The sequence below is a fragment of the Staurois parvus genome, unplaced genomic scaffold, assembly GCF_062004578.1.
Source record: "Staurois parvus isolate SC_StPar_1 unplaced genomic scaffold, SC_StPar_1.0 ptg000674l, whole genome shotgun sequence".
Lineage (NCBI taxonomy): Eukaryota > Metazoa > Chordata > Amphibia > Anura > Ranidae > Staurois > Staurois parvus.
Genome location: NW_028318470.1, coordinates 177,616 through 202,619, shown reverse-complemented (window position 1 = coordinate 202,619; position 25,004 = coordinate 177,616). Strand labels below are relative to the sequence as shown.

At 39.9% G+C, this 25,004-nt stretch overlaps 1 protein-coding gene across 1 annotated transcript in view; it reads right to left on the bottom strand.

Annotated features, from left to right (window-relative positions):
* LOC149447677 (methionine synthase-like) overlaps window positions 1-25,004 on the bottom strand; it is a 233,712-nt gene that overhangs the window by 79,338 nt on the left and 129,370 nt on the right. Inside the window, exon 6 of the mRNA XM_089652223.1 lies at window positions 12,107-12,219. Within this exon, the coding sequence (XP_089508349.1) occupies window positions 12,107-12,219 (113 nt within the window). The remainder of the gene's footprint in view (window positions 1-12,106; window positions 12,220-25,004) is intronic.

Genomic DNA, 25,004 nt, shown 5'->3' with positions numbered 1-25,004 from the left:
GATGGGTGTAACATCGACCGATTTTCGGGTCATTAGTGGGTTAATTGGTCGGCCGTTTTTTGGGATTTTGGCACATTTTTTTTTATCAGTAAATTTGGAAAAAAATCGGCCGATTTTGCCGATCATTGCTGCGAAAATTGGCCGATCAGCAAAATCGGCCGATTTTTTTCCAACCTTACCGATAAACAAAATGTGCCAAAATCCCGAAAAACGGCCGACCAATTATCCCACTAACGGAAGAGGCCCTTGTCCCCATTAACATCAAGCACCCCCCCATTGTTGAGGGCATGTGGCCTGGTATGGTTCAGGAGGGGGGGCGCTCTCTCGCCCCCCCCCTTTCCTCACCTGCCGGGCTGCATGCTCGGATTTTCAATTTTCTCCACAAACGTCAGCAAGCCCTACTAGTTTCGTCATGAATGACGTCTTCAAGGGGCGGAACTAGTAGGGCTTGCTGACGTTTATTGAGTCACGAGCGCTGTAGTGAGTGTACGGGGAACAGGAGACTGTTATACCATTTGCTGTTTTATGCTGTTATACTGGTGTCGGTGAAGACACCCTTTTTGTGAGTGTAAATTTTTATTAAATTGTTGGATACTTTTATAAAAAAACTGGCTACACCATGATTTTCTCTTTTATTCCCAAACATGACCTCGGTAGAGAGATATAAAAAGAGAGAGTGATATAATACTCCTGGAACCATTATACTGAGTGGTGGATACCTACCTTATGGATGATTGTGTAGCTATTGATCATCACACCTGAGAAGTTGATTCATTGCATCTGCTCCCAGAGCAAAAAGCGTTTTTTGCTGATCTAGAGATTGATAAGCATGGAGCTCTGGTGGGTTACCCAACTTTACTTTTGGTGGTGGATTTTGGCACAATTTCTTTGAGAGCACCTGAATTTGAAAAGGATTTGTTTGGACATTTGAAGAAATTCAAAATTGGACATTTTTTTTATATTCACAAATTTAATTATTTAAATTTCTTATGCACTAAAAAATAGTTTTGCACATAATTTTGATATTTTTTGATATTAATTGAGAATAGATATATATATCTTTTGCACTAATGTTTCTACACTAAATTAGGAATAGTTTGTGGTTTTAGCGCATTCCTTTATTTAAGTTATAGCAGTAAGAAATTTATTTGGTTTCTTTGAGGTGGAATTGCTGCTTTAAAGTATTAAGGGTGTGGCGCTTTTATTACACTTGTGATAATGCTCGGATAAGGGTCTGGTATGGATTTTGGGGGGGAACCCCACGCTGTTTTTTATTTAATTTCGGCGTGGAGTTACTCCTTAAGATACATACCAGACCCAAAGAGCTTGGTGTGGATGGGAGGGGGGACCCCACACCGTTTTTTTATTTATTATGGTGCTGGTTTTTAAATGTAATTTTTTTTTCTTAACTATAGCTCAGAAATTTACCTGTCACTTCCCCCAGCTAAGAGAAAGTTTTCTTGGAATTTATATCCCTAAAGGAAACAATGTTTACTTTGAGTTTATTAAAAGATACAAAGTTTTCTGTAACTTTGGGGAAAGTGACTTCTAAGCTTGTGAACTATAGTGAAGAAAAAAAAAAAGGCTAGCATTTGCATTTGAAAATCAGTGCCGACATACACTTTGTATTGCGAAAAAAAATTAACAATTGTGTAAACCGAGGCATTATTTTCAATGGATTTTCATTCGTAAACCGAAAATTACGTTAACCAAGGCGTTGGTAAACTGAGGTACGCCTGTATTAGTATTGCAATCCTTTGTATTGGGATACACAGAACCAACGTACATCTGAATTGGCAACATAGCACAACATTTGTGTCACATTTGAAATATCTGGCTAGTTACACTGACCTTGCCTAGGGACTTAGGGTTGATTCACACCACAGAAATTTATTTATTTATTTATTTATTTATCGAGTTTATATAGCGCCAAAGGGTTTGCTCAGCGCTGTACAATAGAGGGGGGACAATACATGAAACAGTACAGTAACATCAAACAGCACACGAGGGGTGGCCCTACTCTTTCGAGCTTACAATCTAGGAGGGAGGGGGTAGAGGCACAGGAGGAAATACAGGCTGGATTAGTGTTCAACAGCTCCGTGGATTAGTGGTTAGCACTGCTGCCTCACAACGCTAGGGTTGTTGATTTGAATCCCAACCACAGCAATGAATTTGCATGATCTCCGTGTGACTACCCTAACATACATGTGCTGGTGGCAGCATCTTTGCTTTCTGTTTAAATGATCCCTAGAATGTGAATTAGAATGAGGCCTTGTGTCAGGGCTCCCCGGTGTGACCAGAGGTGTGTGGCTGACGCAGGGAAACGCAGACCTCAGATATGTTATAAACAATATAATTTATTAACACTAACAATACAAACATAAACGCAGTGCAATACTAAAACATAATACAGTGCAAACAAACCAAACCAAACCAACCACCCACAGATAACAGTACATACAAGCAAGCGTCGTCAGGCAGGCCGGGTCAATATCAATAGGGCAGGTAGGTACAGGGGGAGCAAGCGGAGATTGGTCGGGGTCACAGGCCAGGTTCAGCAGGTAGCAAGCAGCGTAGTACAGAGGGTCAGGCAGAGGGATGGTCAGGGTCACAAGCCAGGGATCAGAACAGGTAGCAAGCAGCGTGGCACAGAGGGTCAGGCAGAGGGATGGTCAGGAGCGAGCCGGGATCAGAGCAGGAGAAGTCAGCAGCGGTTCAGAAACAGGATGCAGGACAGAAACAGGATACAGGGCCCAGGACAAACACAACACCAAGGCAGAGTCTGTGGGTCTGGCCATCCCTTAAATACCCCAGCATAATCAGTTCCAGGTGTTAGCTGGCTGCAAAGTTGAGTCTCTGATTGCTGGGAGCATCCGCTGGCCAGCCCTGGTACTGCAGATCAAAAGGCAGGTGAGTCCCACCATTGCTGGCCAGTCCATTCCTGACACCTTGTCTGTTCAAACACCTTTAAATTTGCACCTTATGTGAATTTCAAACGATGGGATGAAATAAGGGCCTGGACTAATGATTGATTGGATATTGCTGGTTTGAACTCCACCTCCTTTTGGGAAAGTTTGTCAAATCATGAAAAGAGTGAGCGAGAGAGAGAAAAGGACAAAAAAATAAAATAAAATGGCATGGAGTTTCCCCCCCCAAATCCGTAACAGACCCTTATCGGAGCATGCAGATACCAAATGCCTTCAAAGATTTATTTCCTTTGTTGAATTGCCTGCTTGGTTCACACTAGATATGATTTAAAATTGTGCTTTTTGTTGGCAATTTCACTGTGTTTTCTGTAGATTTACCAATGAGTTATTGCGTTTTCAATTGTTTTTTGCATTGCGATTTCTATTGTAGTCTATATGCGAAATCGCTACAAAATGCTGAAAAAGTTAGACAAGAACTACTTTTGAAATTGTGCTGCAGCAAATTGCTTACGTTAAGACACTCACATCCACATTCATTAGAACGGATATCAGGTACAATTTCAATTCCAAAATCGCACCTGAAATTGTGCACCCTGGATGCGACTTGGCATACGATTTGCATGGCATGCGACTTGCAAATCGTATGCCAAGTCGCACCCTATTGTCTGCTATTAGAGCAGTCACATGGGTGCGTTTCCGACACTGATTTCTAAAGTAGTACATGTACTACTTTTGTGACGATTTGCATAGATATCTGTGTCAGATGTCTTGCAAATCGTAAGAAAATCAGCATCTTCACTGTACGTCGCACAATTTATAAATCGGCTTTGATGTGACCGGGGTGTAAGGCCTTTTTATGTTTGATTTCCGATGAGTGTTTTTCCGATTTATGGGAAATGCCGCATACTAGCAAAAGTGAATTGACATTTTCAGTATTGCATGCGAGATTTGGTCATGTGACTGCCTTAACTCATGCGATAATCTGGAGTGAATTGTGCCCATAGGGCCAAGAAATATTGCCAATAGGGTTCCCTTTTACATCTCTGTTAAATGTTCTGTTGTATGCTGCACAGGTACACTTCACTGTGGCTTTCTTTCTGACTCTGATTTGTGGGGCCTGTATACCAAGGGTTAACGCAGGTGGGAAGAAAATGATCAGGTGCAAACACTTTCTCTAACCAAATGAATGACAGTGGTGGGTGTGGCCTACCTTATATAAAGAGATGCAGTAGTGGCTGATTCTGCCTTGTACAGGCCACATTATTTTCTGCAAGTCCTTGTCTGTGGTGGTTTGGGGAGGAAGTGATATTGTGGTGAATTGCCCCAGGCCACACTCACGCTGTGTTTTGATGTGGGCAGTAAATGTTTTGCATGTTCTTCCTTCTAAGGTGTGTTTGTGTGTTATTGTACAATGATTGTGTGTTTATTATCTTTGCATTGTAATCCTAACACGTGTCAATTGCTCTGCTCTTCCAAGTTTGCTTTATTTAGAATGAAATGCAGTTTTCAGACATAGTGAGAAATGTATGTGTGGGGGATTTGGGGAGGTGGGAGGTGTTTTTATTTTGGCACGTATGTATTTTTTATATTGATATTTTGATCTGCAGCTTGTTTTGTGGATAAGCCTAAGTGATTCATATTAACCGTTTGTTTCCTGCTGTAACCTGTGAAAGCACAGTTCATTATAAGTATAATCTTTTAGATTGTAAGCTCTTATGAGCAGGACCATTCTATTTTAGCAACATCAATCCTGGTGTTTTTTTTTTTTTTTCTTCCACCAAGATATTGAATGTACCTACTTGTTGTTGTTGTCCAAATAAATGTGGAATGTGTATTTGATCAATAAACATTTGGACTATGTATTTTTGAGGGGATTATTTCACGTTCTAGTTGAATGTAGCACAGTCGCTAAATGGTTAGCACTTCCACCTGGCAGTACTAGTGTTCTTGGTTCGAATCTTAACCATGGCACCTCCTGCCTGGAGTGTGTTTCCTCCGTGTACTCCGGTTTCCTCCCACACTCTAAAGACATGCTGGTAGGTTAATTGGATCCTGTCAAAATTGGCCCTAGTATATGTATGAATGTATGATAGGGCCCTTGGATAGCACGCCCCATGAGGGTAGGGACTGATGTGAGTTTACCACATATATATGTAAAGCGCTGCGTAAATTGACAGCGCTATGTAAGTATCTGAAATAAATGTACTAGCACCCCTAACACTTATTTTTGCTAGCTATATAATATGCCCAAATCTTCCTTGTTAGAGCGCACATATGCAAGTATGTCTAAATTAACAAACCAAAAGCCCCCTATTTCACCACAAGACCATGTTATGTACCAATGAATAGGTCGTGTTCAATGTGCAGCTAGCTATTCTTTTTCTACAATCCTCTTAACAGTAATAAATTGGGCCCCCAATTTATGTTGACTTTGGGCCTTTACTGGCAAATATATATTCACCAATGTCATATACACAGTATAGCTGCAAGCATACATTCACCAATGCCAAATCCACAATAGAACTGCAAACATATATTTGCGAATGTCATATACACAATGGAGCCGCATGTAAAATTGCTATGGTGCACAAATAAACGCCATGACGACTGTTGGAGGAGGTGCTAGAGCAGCTGTCATACTGGAAATACGCCATGATGTTTGGGGAAGGACGTTTGCACACACCCGGAAGTGGGGAGTGTTAGTGGATGGGAGTGTAGTTAGGAGAGTTTAGTGGTAATTTGCAAGTCTATTTTTTAGTTTTGTGAATTGTTCTTTTGTGGAATTCCAGACCACATCTGGACATGGCGAGATCGCTGTTCTCCACCGAGGAGCTCATCCTCATTTGCTGGGGAAACATTACTAATAATTGTTGTATTTTCAGTTGAAAACATGTCCAGTTTCTAGATCCATTGAGGTACATAGCAGAGGTTCAAGGTTCTTCCTAACTATACAGGTGGCACAGACACAAGCATACACCCAGAGCCACTGTTAGATATCACGGGGCCCCGTGCAGCATACCTGACAGCCCCTCACCGCCAGAGAAAATATCCAAATTATATTTATGGTAAAAATACACTAAAAACATTATTGATTGACATAATCCCAACCATATTCCTGTGAAATCTAAATGATAAAACTGTACTGAGTTCATAAAGCTGTGTGTGTAACTGAGGTGTAATTGAGGTCTTGGGGCTCATGGGTGCTGTGGCCTGTAGAGTGGGAATCAGTGGTTTATTTTTGTGGCTATCGCCGTTTGCAGGCAACCTATGTTACACTATGGAAATGCTGCAGGTCATAATTTTACAAGCATATCGGTGCAGGTGTACAGCCCTGAACACAGACAGTGAGCATTCAGGGCCACTTCCCCACGCCTTCACACCTGTCAGATTAAAACCTGTGTTCATACAGCTGCTGTGTCCCCATAGTGTAACAGGTGGCTCTAGCCACATGAACAACCCACTCATTCATGCTGTACAGGCCAGAGGACCTGTGTGAATGGGGCATTTTTTACTTTTTTTTTTTTTCCTCAGCTCGTTAATTTCAATGGGCTACCTAACGTGTGGGAACAAGCAAAAATACTGCAGGCATATTATTTTAAAAGTGTGTTGCACCTAACAGTAGTGTGGTGCCATGCGTTTTGGTGGCTGTGAATGGGTCTGTTTTTAATAGACGTGTGTAGGTGCAATTATGTTTTTATCATGGTACCTGCGCACATCTGCAAAGGGCATTGCATTTCTTTGCTGTGCTGGAAAATGTGTGTTCTTGCATGCGTTTCTGCACCACCAATGGTATGAACAAGTCCTAAGGGCCAGTTCACACTATAGAAACAGTCGAGCTGTGTTCCTGATGCGTTTTTGCATGCCCTTTTGGCATGCATGTTTAGTGTGTTCCAGTACATTTTGGATGTGTTTTAAACACGTTGCATTGCATTTTTGTATCCCTTCCAGTTAGTTTTTTCTACTTTCTTTTTATTCAATTTAATTAGGGACATGTGTGTTTTAGTACATTCAAGGGCGTTTCAACGCGTTCCAGTACAGTTCTGTGCAGACACAATGCAGTGTGGTCAACTTTGTTTACAGCACCTGCAATGCACTGAAAATGCAAGTGCTGATGTGAACTATGACATTGACAACGATATAACCTTCTTTCTGTGCGTTTGTGATGCCGAAAAAGCAACTGAAACATGTAGTGTGAACTGGCCCTAAAGGTTATTAGAGGTAAGGGAACGGGACTGACCAGGAATTGTGAATTCAATCAGACTAGTGGTGATATACAATCAGCAATCGTATAATAATGTGAGATCTGAGCTGTAGCTGATAGAAAATGAGAAATATTCACTTGATCAGTAAATGGTTAAAAAGAGTGGGGTGTGATCCATAGATTTGCATATGGGACAGGTGATGATGGGGTGGGGGAGGGGGTCAAGTTGTATAAGGAGACAGGTTTAAAAGAAGATAAAAAAAGTTACAATGAAATATACAGTGTACCAATAAATAAATAATTTGCGCTAGTAAATGTGTATAAAAAGAAATCATCAAATCATAAGTCCAGAAAAAAATATATATATGCCAATACCACAAAAAAAAAAATAAAAACTTTTAAGTGCAAAAAACTTTTGTGCAAAAAAAGTGTCTAAATATGAGAAATTTCACCAAAAAACCTTGATAATATAATGGCAGATCACCCATAAATATATCTTATCAAGGTTTTTTGGTGAAATTTCTCATATTTAGACACTTTTTTTGCACAAAAGTTTTTTGCACTTAAAAGTTTTTATATTTTTTTTTTTGTGGTATTGGCATATATATATTTTTTTCTGGACTTATGATTTGATGATTTCTTTTTATACACATTTACTAGCGCAAATTATTTATTTATTGGTACACTTTATATATGGTGATTTTTTGCAGCTGGTACACTATTAGTAAGTTATATAATTTTGACCATAGGCGCTATTATTAATTTTTCTAATGAAATATACACAGCATGAAACTTGCACATTTCCAACTTGTCAGAAGAACAGGACGCACACCCTCTTTCCACTTTCTAGTCATTAGGCAAAATCTTAATTGATTGATCAATATTCCTGGCACTGACACAACCCAGAAAATTAATCTCCATTTTTTTAACATTCATAAATGTCAAGGAGCTTATAATCTAAGGGCAGAAACTCAGCCATGTACTAGACCCAATTAACCTAGCAGCATGTCTTTGGAGTGTTGGCAGAAACACATCCATACAGGAAAAGTATGCAAACTGGGATGCAGCCATGGCTGGGATTAGAACCCATGACCCAAGTGCTGTAAGTTCTGAGTTCTAACCACTAAGCCACCATGGGAGACAAAGTTTGAGCTGCAATGTAAAATAGTTACATTGGTTAAAAATGATAAAGCGAGCACTGGTCAAATTATATAGACTACTAAAATGGTACTACACAAGATAAATATAAATCTAGGTATTGATATGAAGATAGCAGCTAGTACTCAGGGTTTTGGCAACAGTCCCAGAATAGAAATATATTAAAGTAATAGTGCAGCGCTATAAATGCATGTTATCAATCAAATGCATGTAAAATCCAAAAAGTGCAATAATTTATTTATTTCAGGTACTTATATAGCGCTGTCAATTTACGCAGTACTTTACACATATATTGTGCATTCACATCGGTCCCTAACCCTCAAGGGGCGTACAATCTAAGGTCCCTAACTCACATTCATACATACACATACTAGGGCCAATTTGGACAGGAATCAATTCACCTACCAGCATGTCTTTGGAGTGTGGGAGGAAACTGGAGTACCCGGAGGAAACCCACGCAAGCACAGGGAGAACATGCAAACTCCATGCAGGAGGACATTCCATTATTCAGGAATGATTATCTGAACTTATTTTAGCACCATTTACCATTTTACATCATTATTGCAATTATTTGCACTTTTTTTTCATTATTGATCACATGCATTTATAGCACTGTAATATGACTTTAACATAGAATAGTTACATGATTAAAGAGAAGGAAGCTATATCATTATATTGGGAACTTAGAACTAGACATTCCAAATTATTTGAGATATAAGTATGAAAATGTTTAATATTTGAAAATAGAATTATGACATTCATTAGTAAATGCATTAGTTGTCTGATCATTTTGGAGAAACCGCAAAAAAAAAAGAATGATATAGGTGTACTTTTTATTTTACATTCTAAGTATTCTCATATGCAAACATAAAAACGCCAAAGCCCACGCTTGTGCGCCACCTAGCGAACATATCGGGTATTGTACCTAAAAATGTGCCAGACGCGATTCCACATTTACTAACAGAAAAGTAGACGCTTTTCAATGAGATTGCTAGACGCCTCTCAGAAGACTGTAAGGTCTTAATTGATTTAATTGAGTCTGCCTGAATGTTCAGAGTCTGCTGGTAGACTCAATTCTAAATCAGGGCCATTATGTCAAACTGTTTTTTTTTTTTTGCTCGATTCTTGATTACATACTGCACTCCACCTAAATAAAACTGAAGGTATTCTAGGTATAGCACCAGTGCTGTGCTACCACCTTAGGCAGAAAGAGAACTCTTACTTGTAATACTGGGCTTTATAGACTTCTTCTAGAGAGTGCCCACATACTTCAGATCAGCATGGTTAGTATCCACGACATCTCATTCAATGAGAGAGAACATCCCACAGGCACACGGAAAAAGAGCCAAGGACAACCACATAGCGTAAACCATAAAACACTATTAAAAGTACTAACCACTCATATAAACAAAGCGTTTATCATAAAAAAAACTCCGGTCCTGGGATACAATCCAAACACTTCCGGGTTGGGATGAACGTGGCGACGTCACAAGCGATGGCTCCTTCCTACCCGTTTCGTCATAACTGACATCATCAGGGACACAGAAACTATACAGTATTTCACTTTGGGACTTTTATGACTTTTTTGATATGACCTTTATGTTTTTATTGATTCATTATGATTTATGTGTGATGTTTTTGGTTTAATGTGTACGAGGTATGAGCACACAAATATGCTGACACATCTGCAGGAGTCCTGCATGGCACCAGTGATCTGCTGATTACTGATGCAATGCTTTCCAGGCTCCCAAAACAAAAAAAAGTAAATGCACATTTTTACCTACAAAAAATTATTTTTTGTTAAAATGTGAACTTATCCTTTAGTCCCAAAATTGTTCGCCCCACAAAACATCCTAATAGAAGCAGCAAAAAAACCCCCAGTGGCGCCAGTGAAAAAAAATTGTTTTTGGTTCAACTATCAAAACTGAATACTCTGGGGGGGAGATCCATACAACAGGATGTCCACGAAGACAGCTTTCTATCAGCCTTTCAATCTGAAGGAAAGTTCATCAAGTGTCCAGAGTGTAAACTTTGGGATAAAGCTCAGAGTACCTACACGTGTATAAGTGATATAGGGTCCAGCTGGGTTTTCAAAAACTGAGGAGAGTAACAAACAAAACATCCTTATCAATCGCCATCGTCAGGCAATCTCATAAATTTGTGAAATCTGAACGAGTAATTGAAAAACTTTGCTCTGAATACAGCTGGGTGGGGATCCTCCATTTTTTCCAGGAGGACTGATTACTCTGATGTTTCTGCATTGTCTGTTTTCCACATCATCAACTCTGTATTTACTTAACCTCTTTACGCCAGCCGAATGCAAAATGTGCAGCCTCCCGGCGTCTGGGCCTAGATGCCGAGCGGCCGCACATTTGTGTTCTATTAAGAAAAAAAAACATATGTGCTGAGAGCGTGCGCCGTGTGCACTCCCAGCACACATGTCCAGTACTCACGGAAAGGTCCCGATCTCCTCTTTCGATCAGGACCTTTCCCAATCATGTGACCGCTGTGACGGTGTGTCACGGCAGTCACATGTCCCTAAACCCCGTCCCGCCTCCTGAAACCCCTAAAGGACCGGGAGGCGCCGGTGTGAAGGGGTTAAAACTGTTATTTTAAGAACTTTTTTAATGAAAACTAATCATTAGGAATGTCATTAACCTTCAATTGACTGACTACAAGTTAGTAGAGATATATAATCACAACCAATAGTAAGTGTAGCTCTTGCTAACGTTACTAGACAAAAATGGGCACGGTGTTTTAAAAGCAGAACTGAAGGGAATTGTAGCATGAGCACATTAATGTGCAAGTATTGCATGCATTCTAGTAAACGAAGTTTGCACTGTTTGAGCAATGAGAGCTATGTGTTTCTCTCGTCTTACTAAAGCTTCCTGTTCTATTTTGCTGAAACGTTTTCCTCTGCTGGCATCTTCCCATTTTAGCCATAAGTGGTATGCACAATAGAGTTGCAGACAACTGGCACTAGGCTCCTCAGACGGCATACTGTACACTGCACTGTGCATCAGGCAGTCATTTAAAAACTAACAAAAAGGGAAAGCAGTATTTTGGAAGAAGATACTATGCTTATTTTCAGTTATGTCTAAGTGTGGTTCTGTTTTAATGATTAAAATATTAAGTTTTTTATAATTTCAGCTTGCAACAAAAAAGCAACTGTTTTTAAGCTTGTAATGCTTTTATGAATGTGGCGGACCCGTTCCGCCTGGGCTTCCTCATGCGGAGCGATGCATCTCACCCAATGGTCCCCTTTTCCAGCAAGTCTTCCAGTGCTCTGTCAAGGCAGGTATTAGAGCTCAAAACCAATCCTTCCCTGATATCCCAAACCACGAGTCGGAACTTCGTGTAGGGTGAAATGAATGAATCTTTATTAAACACAGCTCAGTATATACAGCTTCACCCCCACCAGACAGCCTGGCACTGGGTTTTCCCCACCCACAACAAAACCCTACAACCAACAATACAGTATGAACTCTATAGAAATGAAAGACTCACATTTCCCTAAACAAATAGTGTAGAATGCCTGTCAGCATACCAGCTGCTAACATATACAGCTTTACAAAAGGGGAGAAAACTGAAACAGGGCAAAATGTTATCGCAAAGGGACGGTTCGTCACAATGAATAAATGTGAACTTGTAATATAAATATCGCCCTGGTTCACACTAGTGCAACTTCTGATGCGACTTGAGTTGCATGGCAAGGGAAATCACAAACCACACATTATGTTACTATGTATACAATTATGGATTTCGGGATTTATATTTAATAAAATGTGAATTCAACAATAAAAAAAAAAAAAAAACTTACCTGATCTTTGCCAATTTTTCCAACAGAAAAATATTTGGACATCGGACTAGAAAACAATAAACCAGAAATTGCAGCAGCAGGTAACATTGCAAGAGATTCTGTAAGTGTTATACCTACAAGAAAAATAGAACAGCCAAGCATTAATAATTAGTTTTGTGTGTCACTTTACACTATAGCATAAACTGTTATTGACCACAAATTACAGTTTACAGCAGATTTACTGCTCTGTGTGTGTTTGTAAAGGCATATCATAGTGCTACAGAGTTCTCTACAAAAATTCAGCTGTTTTAGGCATTATCATTTACCATGTGATCTTTATACTTGTGCTACAGACATTGTAAAGGTAAGAATACTTAAAGTGTTACTAAACCCACAACAGTAAAATCAGTCTGTATATGCAGCAAAGCATTCTTGTTATACTCACTGTGGAACCTAAGGGGTTAATCCTCTGCATTATGTAAAAAGGCAGTTTGATCCTGTTTTCTCTGCCCCCTCCTCTTGTTCAGATGTCCACCTGATAGGACAGACTGAACCCGTAGCCACGTGCACATTCTCAGTTTAGTGTGTAGAGAGGTTTTTTTTATTTTCTTGGGAGAGTGGATGTGATCAGCACAGGGCCAATCAGCAATATCCAGACAGAGGGTTTTGCATCCTCCTAGAGCAGAAAGAAAATTCCTTCTACAAGCTTTAACCAGTGCTCTGCTGAAGTCACAAGAATGCTCTAACTGCTGATGAGAAAAGATATTTAGCAGTTTATAGTTACTAAAATAATTGCATTTCCATGTTCTGTGGGATACCAGGCAGAGTGAATGCAGGGTCCCGGGTTTAGTAATACTTTAATAGCAAGCTTAAAATATTTATAAGTTTTAAATAAAATAAAAAAAAAGAAAGTCTGAGCAAGAAATAAAGTCCAAAATCAAAGTCCAAATAAAGTCCCCAAAAAAATATAAAAAGGATTCCACAAATATTAGTTAATAGAATCAATCTTTATCTGTAATTTCTCAATTCTTCATATCTCCAAACCGCCTTTGTGATATACTCCAAACAAAATCTTCATATACCTCAAAGAAAAAAAACTCAACATGTGTATTATCTCAAAAAAAAATCACTAAAACATGCCACACGTGTTTCATGCAAACAGAACTAACGTGCCACCGCAACCGTGAAGAAAATCCCTCTGCCTTAAGTATCAATCCACTGCATACCAATAACAGAAGTGCATAATTACCCTCAGAAGAGTATCAAGGGTCTGAATGCGATTATTTCCAACCTTTCTATTCCTTCAGCCTTTCCAGCCACTTCCCACAGACCTCATAAACAGACCAGGGATCAGTATGTGTCATAAAAACTCATAACACTTTATTGTAGCAACTTACATTAAAATACGATGAGATCAGCTTCTACACCAAGAAAATTATTCCACAATCCTGCCTCTCCTCAGAAGTGTGTAGGTATCCTCACCATCCCACTCCCGAGGGGGAATGAATCACCTGTGGTAGGTTTCCCAGTAGCCAAAACACATGAGGATTCCAGAACAGGCACAACCGCGTGTACCAGGATGTAAGATGGCCGCGGTGGCAACCTCTCCTCCTTGGTTGGTGTAGTGACGCTCTTCCGGAAGTGCGGTGGTGGCCATCTTTGATCCTGGTACATGCGGTTGTGCCTGTTCTGGAATCCTCATGTGTTTTGGCTACTGGGAAACCTACCACAGGTGATTCATTCCCCCTTGGGAGTGGGGTGGTGAGGATACCTACACACTTCTGAGGAGAGGCAGGATTGTGGAATAATTTTCTTGGTGTAGAAGCTGATCTCATCGTATTTTAATGGAAGTTGCTACAATAAAGTGTTATGAGTTTTTATGACACATACTGATCCCTGGTCTGTTTATGAGGTCTGTGGGAAGTGGCTGGAAAGGCTGAAGGAATAGAAAGGTTGGAAATAATCGCATTCAGACCCTTGATACTATTCTGAGGGTAATTATGCACTTCTGTTATTGGTATGCAGTGGATTGATACTTAAGGCAGAGGGATTTTCTTCACGGTTGCGGTGGCACGTTAGTTCTGTTTGCATGAAACACGTGTGGCACGTTTTAGTGATTTTTTTTGAGATAATACACGTTGAGTTTTTTTTCTTTGATGTATATGAAGATTTTGTTTGGAGTATATCACAAAGGCGGTTTGGAGATATGAAGAATTGAGAAATTACAGATAAAGATTGATTCTATTAACTAACATTTGTGGAATCCTTTTTATATTTTTTTGGGGACTTTATTTGGACTTTGATTTTGGACTTTATTTTTTACACACTAACATTTAGTATATGGTAATCAAGTTTGCTGAAAGATTGATCTGTTGATATATGTACTTCAGGGGAAGGACTGTGAAAGTGACTTGGTGGGGTGTCCTAATTAAAGAAGGATAGTGCTATTCTTATAATATGAGCAAGAAATAGATGCAACATGTCCTCTCCATTTACATCATGAATCAGTGATACCATTTATTGGCTAACTTAATTTATTAAAAATGCAAGCCTTCTGCATGCCATAGATACCTCCTTCAGTATTTATTCATTTCGGAAAATGGTTATAGTACACAGAGTTATAAAAGGCAGCAACAAAACAAATATTTGAAAAAATACAACCATTTTTTGTTGGCATAGCTAAGTGTTAAAGCTTAAAACTGGCCGTACAGGTACAAATTTTTTTCTGTCTGCAGGCTAACAAAGTCCTCCATCCATACCAAGAGCATGGATGGACAGTCTCCCACTGTGGGCTATTTTATTTTGACAACTGGCTTTTCTAGCTGTCAAATTATTCAAATGAACACCACCTGGATACATTTCCCAATTTCTCAGCTGACTCCTTCGACAGAAGTAGATGGAAAAATTTAATTTTGATCTTCTTGTTGAATTTTGTGTTACTGGTAGGGCCACCCACAGGGAAAATTTTGGTCTATTCAGCATGAATCAGATGAAATTTGATGTATGTACAGCCAGCTTAAATGTCACTGGGCTAACTGACTTGGGCTAATGTACAAGCAAACGTGTCACCTTAAGCTGGGTTCACACCAAGTTTTTTTTCAACCAGTGGGCTGACTGAAAAAAACAAAAACAAAAAAACCAACCCTCACAGATTCCTGCATCTACATCCACAAATTTTTATTTTCTCATACCCAGTTTTAGTGAGGACATGAGTTCTTTTGAAATGTCTTTATGCTTTTGTTCAAAGGACTTGAGGAACAACAAGCTTTATTGTCAGGAGGTACTCACTGAAAGTGACAAGTTTGCTTGGACTTCTCATCTCATAGTGAATTACGTAGTTTGATAATACAACCCATATACGGGTCAGTTTTTATCAACCAGCGGGTTGAACCAAAACAAAAATAACCCCACAATTTCCTCATCCACACATTTAAAGTGAATGGGGGAATCCTCCCACTGAACTACTGTTTTCTGACAGCAGAGACTTCCCTTCTGTCAGAATACACTGATCAGCACTGCCTGCTATAGCCTGGGAGGCTGATCAAGCAGGGAAAACCCAAAAAGGCGCTTGTATATAAGCCGAATGGTAGAGTGACTTCTATGCAACCACAGTGCTCATTCATGGATTGAAATTCAGCTGGTCCTGAGTTGCCCGAAGTTTGATCCATGTATGGCCAGCTTACCACTCCAGCTCTGATAACTATAGATATATACTAAGGCTGACAATAGAGGTCTCAAATGGATTCTTCCATCCACACATGCAAGGTGGATGGAGGAATCCTTCCTGATGTGACTTTGTATTCTGAAAGGAGGACTCCTCGGCTGTCGGACTACACCGATCAGTGATGCAACCAGTTGATTGAGAAAATTTTCCAACAGTTACCTTTGACAGGTTGATAATTAGATTGACTTCTGATGGGTAGGAATGGCCATAAATGGATCGAAATTCACCCAGTCCCTGCTGAACTGGCCAAACTTTGATTTATCGGGGGGCGTGCTCAACTTCTGGCATGTAAGCAGGTCTCTCTCTGCACTCCGCACCTGATTAGCAATCCTGAACAATATTCCAACAAGCCATTGCTACTCTGCTTACTATAAATACTCTGCTTACTATAAATTGACCTACAGTGGATGTAAAAAGTCTACACACCCCTGTAAAAATGTCAGGCTTCTGTGATGTAAAAAAATTAGACAAAGATACATTTCAGAACTTTTTCCATCTTTAATGTAACCTATAAACTGTACAACTCAGTTATACAAACAAATCTTTTAAGGTGGAGGGAAGCAAAAACAAAGAACTAAAATAATATGGTTGCATAAGTGTGCACACCCTTAAACTAATACTTTGTTGAAGAACCTCTTGATTTTATTACAGCACTCAGTCTTTTTGGGTATGAGTCTATCAGCATGGCACATCTTGACTTGGCAATATTTACCCACTCTTCCTTGCAAAAACACTCCAAATCTGTCAGATTGCAAGGGAATCTCCTGCGCACAGCCCGCTTCAGATCACCCCACAGATTTTCAATCAGATTCAGGTCTTGCCTCTGGCTGGGCAATTCCAAAACTTTAATCTTTTTCTGGTGAAGCCATTCCTCTGTTGAATTGGATGTATGCTTTGGGTCGTTGTCATACTCATATATGAAGGTCCTCTTCATGTTCACCTTTCTAGCAGAAGCCTGAAAGTTTTGTGCCAATATTGACTGGTATTTGGAACTGTTCATAATTACCTCTACCTTGACTAAGGCCAACTGTCATTCAAAGTATTAGAGCGCTGAAAGGTGAAAATTGGCCTGGGCATGAAGGGGGTAAAAGTGCCCCGTAGGCAAGTTGTTAAAGTGCCTCTGATTAACCCTAAATAAAGTTCAGCTGTTCTAGTAAGTCTTTCCTGACATTTTCTTAGTTGCATCCTACAGCGACTAAGCCATGCTCTGCAGAGAGCTTCCAAAGCATCAGAGGGACCTCACTGTTAAAAGGTATCAGTCAGGAGAAGGGTACAAAAGAATTTCCAAGAACAAATATTGCCAAGTCACAATGTGCCATGCTGATAGACATCAAAAGGTGTGTCAACAAAGTATTAGTTTAAGAGTGTGCACACTTATGCAAGTATATTATTTTGCTTTTTGTATTTTTACTTCACTCCACCTAAAAGATTTGTTTGTTGTTCAACTGAGTTGTACAGTTTATAGGTTATATTAAAGGTGGAAAAAGTTCTGAAATGATTTATCTTTGTCTCATTTCTTTACATCACAGAAACCTGACATTTTAACAGGGGTTTGTAGACTTTTTATATACACTGTATGTCTATACCATGTATCTATGATGATAATAAGAATACCCTCAAAACATCTCCAGGAAGATATTACACAGGTCTTTACTGACTTTTATACACAACTATACACTTCTAGAGTTGCACATGATTAGGAGGACTTGGCTCATATTCAACTCTCTGTTCTTTCTAAGTTTGATGCTGCCAAATTAGATCGTTCTATCATGTTGGAGAAAATAGACATGGCTATTGCTCCTTTTACCCCTAATAAAACTCTGGGGTTAGATGGTTACCTCATTGAGTGGTATAAAACCTATGCAGATTACTTGACCCCTAAATTGTTAAATATACTCAGCAACCTATGAGGCTGGGTTTTTACCCGTTTCATTATGTGAAGCATTGATTGTTTTGATACCAAAGCCAAACAAGGATCCTACATCATTGCGAGTCCTACCGGCCCATATTAATGTTGATGCTAAATTTTTAGCAAAGGTCCTGGCTCATAGATTAAACAAGGTTATTACCGAGCTTATCCATTCGGATCAGACAAGCTTTATACCAGGATGCTCCATGACAATTAATTTGCACCTTTTATTTACCATCAGCTCTCTACTACTGTGCTTTACAACAGAATTGTGGTATCACTTGATACCACAACAAGGAAAAAGGCTGAATATACCAAGTGCCAGGTTATGGGCACTTTCGTGAGTTTTTTTCTTACAGTTATGTCCCTACCATTAAAGTTATAACGGTTTTATACTATGGGATGTCCATTTCTGTTTTTTTATATATGCTGAATATTTGCTTTATTGCCTGTGGAGATTAGGAAATTTGGTACTGACATAGCTCCTTTGGAGGAACATCGGTTACCATTAGCAACACTGCATACTGGGATAGTCCCAAAAGCACAAAAAAACATCCTAGAGATAGGTGGTCATGGGATGACGGTGAGTGCAAGTCCATGTGGGGCACTAGTTTGGGCACAGTGGAGTACCTGTACCGTACACTAAGTTCACAATCAAGATTGTAGCACTTTTGCACCTTATTCTCACCTACTGGGACTAAATAACTAAAACCAGTATAATAAGGGTTTTATTTCACACAAGTCACAAGGAGCGCGCAGCACCGCGATCCGGTGCCCGCTGTGTCCTCCGGACACAGTGAAACACCGATCGTCGGACGGGACCTCTATACGAGGTCCCGATCATGTGATCACTGATTGACCAATCAGTGATCACATGCAAAGTAGTAAGCAAGATGTCACTTCTGACATCATTGCTTACTACGTGTGAAATCTGTGAATGATCACAGACGTCACATGGTACAAGGCTATTCACAAAAGCCTTGTACCATGTGACAAGCTGTGACCAATCACAGCTCACTCAGTACTTCTCAATGAGTGCAAGAATGCACACAGAGAGAAAGAGAAATGATTGCTTTTACATCCTATATGGGTGTAAAAGCAATCAGTGTAAAAAAAAATAAAAAAAATCTTCATCACCCCCCACAAGTAGTACAGTGTTACCATGGTGACACTGTACTGCTAGGGTGACAGTATGTAAAAAAAAAATAAAAAATAAAAAATATAAAAAAATAAAATAAAAATGTAAAAAAAAATGTTTAAAAATTATAATTTTTGCTTATAAACTAATTTGGATTTTTTTTTTTACTAAAAAGATAATGGAATAAATTTTGGCTAAGATTTATGATGAAATATTATTTATTTGCAAAATTTTATTAAAAAAAACTTTTTTTCAAAATTTTTGGACATTTCATTTACATAGCAAAAAAAATACAAATCCCAGTGGTGAATAAATACCACCAAAATAAAGCTTTATCTGTCTCAAAAAAATGGTAAAAAATTCATTTGGGTACAGTGTTGCATGACCGCGCAATTGTCATTCAAAGTGTGATAGCGCTAAAAGCTGAAAATTGCTCTGGTCAGGAAGGGGGTAAAAAAAAAAAAAAAAGAGGGGCGGGGTCACTCGGATGATGTCCCCGCTTTACATATCTAAGAACTATCAACCCAGCTCAGAGCAGAGGACTGGCAGCCATCGTCGGGAATGGAACTTTTTTTTTTTCTTTTTTTCGGGTCAGCGGCGGCATACATTGTGATTGACGTTGGATCTACTTCGGGGGACATTCTTTTTTCTTTTAATAAAGGACTTGTCAAAGACCGTGTCCTGTCTTTTTTTACACTACACGTTTTGTTTTTTTGTGAATGAGTAGCAGTACCATGTACCCCATATGTGGGCCCCCTTGTTAAAAAGGGCTTCCAAATTCCAATAAGCCCCCTGCACACAGACCCCCACAACCTCTGGCCAGGGTTGTGGGGAAGAGGCCCATGTTTAGGGCATGTGGCCTGGTATGGTTCAGGAGGGGGGGGGGGTGATCGCTCGGATAAGGGTCTGGTATGGATTTGGGGGGGATCCTATGCCATTTTTTTTTAATTGCCGACCTTCATTTTTAGATTCAGCTGTCAAAATATATATTATCTAGATCTTCGAAATATGCAAAACCATTACAGAAATAATTATAAAGGATAAGAAACAAAAAGAGAATCAATAGAACTAAGGAAATCAAATTAGAATACAGAAAGATATGCCTAGCTACAAATAGTGCTTTTTGTCAAACACAGTAGAAGCAATCGATTGCCGTCTTGCAGAGGACTCCACACAGAGATTTACTATTAAACAGCGTCTAAAAAGAAATCACCCACTGCAGACGGCTAAATTGTGTCCTGCACATGCTCATTTCTATCCCTGCATAGATGTTGGAAAAGCGTCTAGTTCTTGACTGTCATGAATTCCCTTAAAAAAACTTTTTTACCCATTGAAAAATTTTTTGGAAATGTAATATATTGTTTAAAGTGAAGTCCAGATATTTGGGAAATCAAATTTCAATGTGAACATGTTTCTGCAGTGATTTTTCATTCTGTTAGGCGTGCTTCTTGGACGTCTGCTTTTTTAGACTGATTCCTGTATTGTGCCTAGTTAGTAAATTCGCTTTTGAGTCTACTTGTTAGACTCTCTTTAGTAAATGTCTGTCATCTAAAAGTAGATGGACTCTAATGAAAAGTGGACTTTATCCCACAGAAATGTGTCTATGCACATTAGTAAATCAGGGCCATAGTGACAGCCAGTCACCGTATACACTGCTCCTCTCCTGCCTTTATCAGTCCCCCCATCTGCAGTACACACAGCCTCCTGTATCGGCTAACATAGGCTTAAAGCGGAACTTCCCCTTTTTGGGTGGAGCTCTGCTTTACCTTTACTGCCTTATATACTCAGATGCTTGCGATATATGTGGGTTGAGAATTTCTGTTTTTTGCTGTATTTGTTTTATCTGCATTATCAGTATTTATTTTGCTCTAGATGTTGAATGCTCCCTTTCCTCCTGAAAAACGGTTATCGCCGCAAAACATGTAGTTTTTTCCACTGCTTTTCTACTGAAGTCTATTTATATCATATTACAAGCCACACCTTTGCTATCTAGTACGGGGACAATATAACCACTACAGGGGAGCACTATTTATGCATGATTTTATGGAATTCTGTGTTATGGACTTTTTATGGCTTTTATACAAATATTTCTATATAATAAAAAAACAAGTTATTACCTGTTAACTGCGTTACCAGGACAGCAACTCTAGAGATAGGCCCCTCCCACCTAGACAGGAAACACATGATCCCCAATAGTTAATAAGGCGAGCCAGAGATGGACCCTCAGTTCATAGAAAATTACCTAAGGCTGCAACGGACCATATAAGCATAAAATTACATTATATTACCCGTCTATAATTGCAACTATCCCCAAATGATAACGTAGTTAACATGTGATAACTTGGTTTTCCCTAATCATCTTCCAGGACAGCTTCTCGAGAGGATATGCTAGTATTATCTGCTTAGGGTGGGACTCCTGCTTGCAAGACCTTCCTTTCCGAAAGTCTGGACTTCTTTAGACAGTAGTTCCAACCGATAATGTTTTGCAAAGATGAGGAAACTGGACCAAGTGGCTGTCCTGCAGATCTAGCTAGGGGAGGCACCTGCTTTTTCCGCCCAGGAGGTGGCTGATGCTCTGGTAGAGTAAGTCTTAATACCACCAGGAGGAATAAGGGACTGAGTTGTTCAGTGAAAGAAATAAGTATTTGATCCCCTGCTGGTTTTGAATGTTTGCCCACTCACAAAGAAATTCAGTCTAAAAATCGAATGGTAGGTGTATTGTAATACTGAGAGACAGAATAGCAACAAAAAGTTCAAAAGAAATGCATGTCTAACAAATGATGCACTGATTTGCATGTTCATGAGGGATATAAGTATTTGATCCCCTTCACAAAATATCACTTAGTACTTGGTGGCAAATCCCTTGTTGGCAATCACAGAGGTCAGACGTTTCCTGTAGTTGGCTAACAGGTTTGCACACATCTCATGAGGAATTTTGGCCCACTCCACTTGGCAGATGTTCTCTAAGTCATTAAGGTTTGGTTGCTGACGTTTGGCAACTCAAACTTTCAGCTCCCTCCACAGATTTTCAATCAGATTAAGGTTTGGAGACTGGCTAGGCCACTCCAGGATCTTAATGTGCTTCTTCTTGAGCCACTCCTTTGTTGCCTTGACTGTGTGTTTTGGGTCATTGTCATGACCCATTTTCAATGCCCTGGCTGAGGGAAGAAGGTTCTCACCCAAGATTTGACGGTACATTGCCTTGTCCATCGTCCCTTTGATGTGGTGCAGTTGTCCTGTCCCCTTAGCAGAAAAACTCCCCCACAGCAGAATATTTCCACCACCATGTTTGACAGTTGGGATGGTGTTCTTGGGGTCATAGGAAGCATTCCTCCTCCAAACACGGCGAGTTGAGTTGATGCCAAAGAGCTCGATTTTGGTCTCATCTGACCACAACACTTTCAAGCAGACCTCCTCTGCATCATTCAGATGCTCAGTGGCAAACTTCAGATGGGCCTGGACATGTGCTTTCTTGAGCAGAGGGACCTTACGGGCACTGCAGGATTTCAATCCTTGTCGGCGTAGTGTTCTACCAATTGTTTTCTTGGTGACTGTGGTCCCAGCTGCCCAGAGATCATTGACAAGATCCTCACGTGTAGTTCTGGGATGATTTCTCACTGTTCTCATGATCATTGACACTCCACGAGGTGAGATCTTGCATGGTGCACCAGACCTAAGGAGACTGACAGTTGTTTTGTGTTTCTTCCATTTGCGAATGATTGCACCAACTGTTGTCACCTTCTCACCAAGCTGCTTGGCAATAGTTTGGTAGCCCAGTCCAGCCTTGTGTAGGTCTACAATCTTGTCCCTGACATCCTTGGACAGCTCTTTGGTCTTTGCCATGATGGAGTTTGGAATCGGATTGTTTGAATGCTCCTGGGGACAAGTGGCTTTTATACAGGTAACAAAATGCGATTAGCAGCACTCCCTTTAAGAGACTGCTTCTAACAGCTTGTTACCTGTATGAAAGACACCTGGTAGCCAGAAATCCTTCTGAATGATAGGGGATCAAATACTTAGTTTCCTCATGAACATGCAAATCAGTGCATCATTTGTTAGACGTGCATTTCGAGTTTTTTATTGCTATTCTGTCTCTCAGTGTTACAATACACCTACCATTCAATTTTTAGACTGATCATTTCTTTGTGGGTGGGCAAACATTCAAAATCAGCAGGGGATCAAATACTTATTTCCTTCACTGTATTTCTTTCCTCTATAGCTTGTGTCATCCATCTGGCTATAGTATGTTTTGAAGCTTTGTTGCCCTGTTTGGGCCACTGAACTAGACAAAGATTGGAAATTTTTCTTTGGTCTTTTGTTCTTTCAATGTAGGGGATTAAATATCTTCTTACATCTAGTTTGTTGAGATCAGTTTCATTTTGATTTTTGGGGTTGTCGTAAAAAGAAGGAATAATAATGTCTTGTGATCTGTGGAATTCTGATATGACTTTGGGGAGGAAGACTGGGTCCAAAGAAAGCACAATTTTGTCCATAAAGATAGAACAATATGGCTCTGCTACTGAAAGAGCCTGTATTTCTGATATTTCTTGCGGAAATTAAGGCCACCAGTAAAACTGTTTTAAATGTTAACAGTTTCATGGAACAATCCTCCAATGGTTCAAACGGGTCTTTCTGAAAACTCCTGAGGACAGTCCATAAATCCCATGAAGGAAACGTCGTCCTGAGCGGGGTCCTCTTTCTGGAAACCGACAACAGGAATCGTCTCATTAAGGGAACTTTCGTTAGATGAATCTCTAGAAAGCTAGAGCTGCTACGTGTACTTTGAGTGTGCTTCCAGCTATACTGATGTTAGCCCCATCCTGCAGAAACTCAAGACCGTAATTAATCAGAGCTGCTGGCTTGGTTCTTATCCTTTCTCCATGCTGAAAATTTCTTCCAGATTTTCCCACAAATAGCATTAGTGGAGTTCTTCCTACTTGCCAGAGTGGCATTTATTACTCTGGTCAAGAGTCCTTTCTTTTGCAAGATCTCCCTTTCAGTAGCCATGCTGAAAAGAAAAGTCGCTCCATTGTTGGGTGATATATTCCCACCTGCTGAATAAAGTCCAACCTTTGTGGTAATCTCCAGGGAGGTTCCAAGCTCAGATTGTATAGGCCTGAAAACCAAGGTCTCTTCGGCCAGAAAGGAGCCACCAGGATAATTTTGGTGTTGGGAGGAAAGGCGTATAGAAGTTTCCCCATTCCAATTGATGAGCCAGAGCATTTGTTCTCAGACTGCGACTGTCCCTTTACAGAGAGAAATATTTTTCCACCTTCCTGTTGTTCCTGGAGGCAAACAGGCAGATCTCTGGAGTACCCCACTTCTCGCAAATCTGTAGAAAGACCTCCTGGTTTAGGCACCATTCTGTTTGCCTCAGCTGATGTCTGCTCAAACTGTCTGCCAGGTGATTCAGTTCCCCTTTTAGATGAATTGCTGTTACTGCCAACTGGTTCTTTTCTGCCCAGAGGAGAATTTCTTCCGCTGTTGTCATTAAGTTTTTTGACCTTGTACCTCCCTGGCAATTGATATACGCAACCACTGATGTTGTCAGTGAGGATCTGAACTTGCTTTCCTTGAATTAAAGCTTTGAATGTCACAAGCATTTCTCCTATTGCTTTTAGCTCCCTGACATTCAAAGAACAGGATGCCCAAACTTGATTCCATCTCCCTTGTGCATGATGCTTGTCCAGGTGGGCTCCCCACCCCCAGGCACTTGTAATATTTAATTTTCCCTGATGGGAATGTGCAGATATGTGTCTTTCAAATCTAGAGATACCATAAAGGAGCAGTCTGGGATCAATTCCTTGCCAAATAAATCGACTCCATTCTGAACTGTTTGTACTGGGCAAATTTGTTTAACTGCCTCAGGTTCAGAATCATTCTGAAACTAAGGCTGGCCATACATTATAGAATTATCTGGAGATTTTTGGTTTAGATTTACCAAAAACCATATAATAGGAGGACAAACCTAAACAACACTTTCAGTTGTATCCAATTAGGCAGGCCCTTGCACTACACAGTTGAAGGTAAATCTAAAGGAAATTGGGCAGAAAATTGGAAGATAATTGTATAATGTATGGCCAGCCTTACTGAAGGTTTCTTCCTCAAGAATACATGAGAATAGAAACCCTTCCTGCTTTTTTCTTCC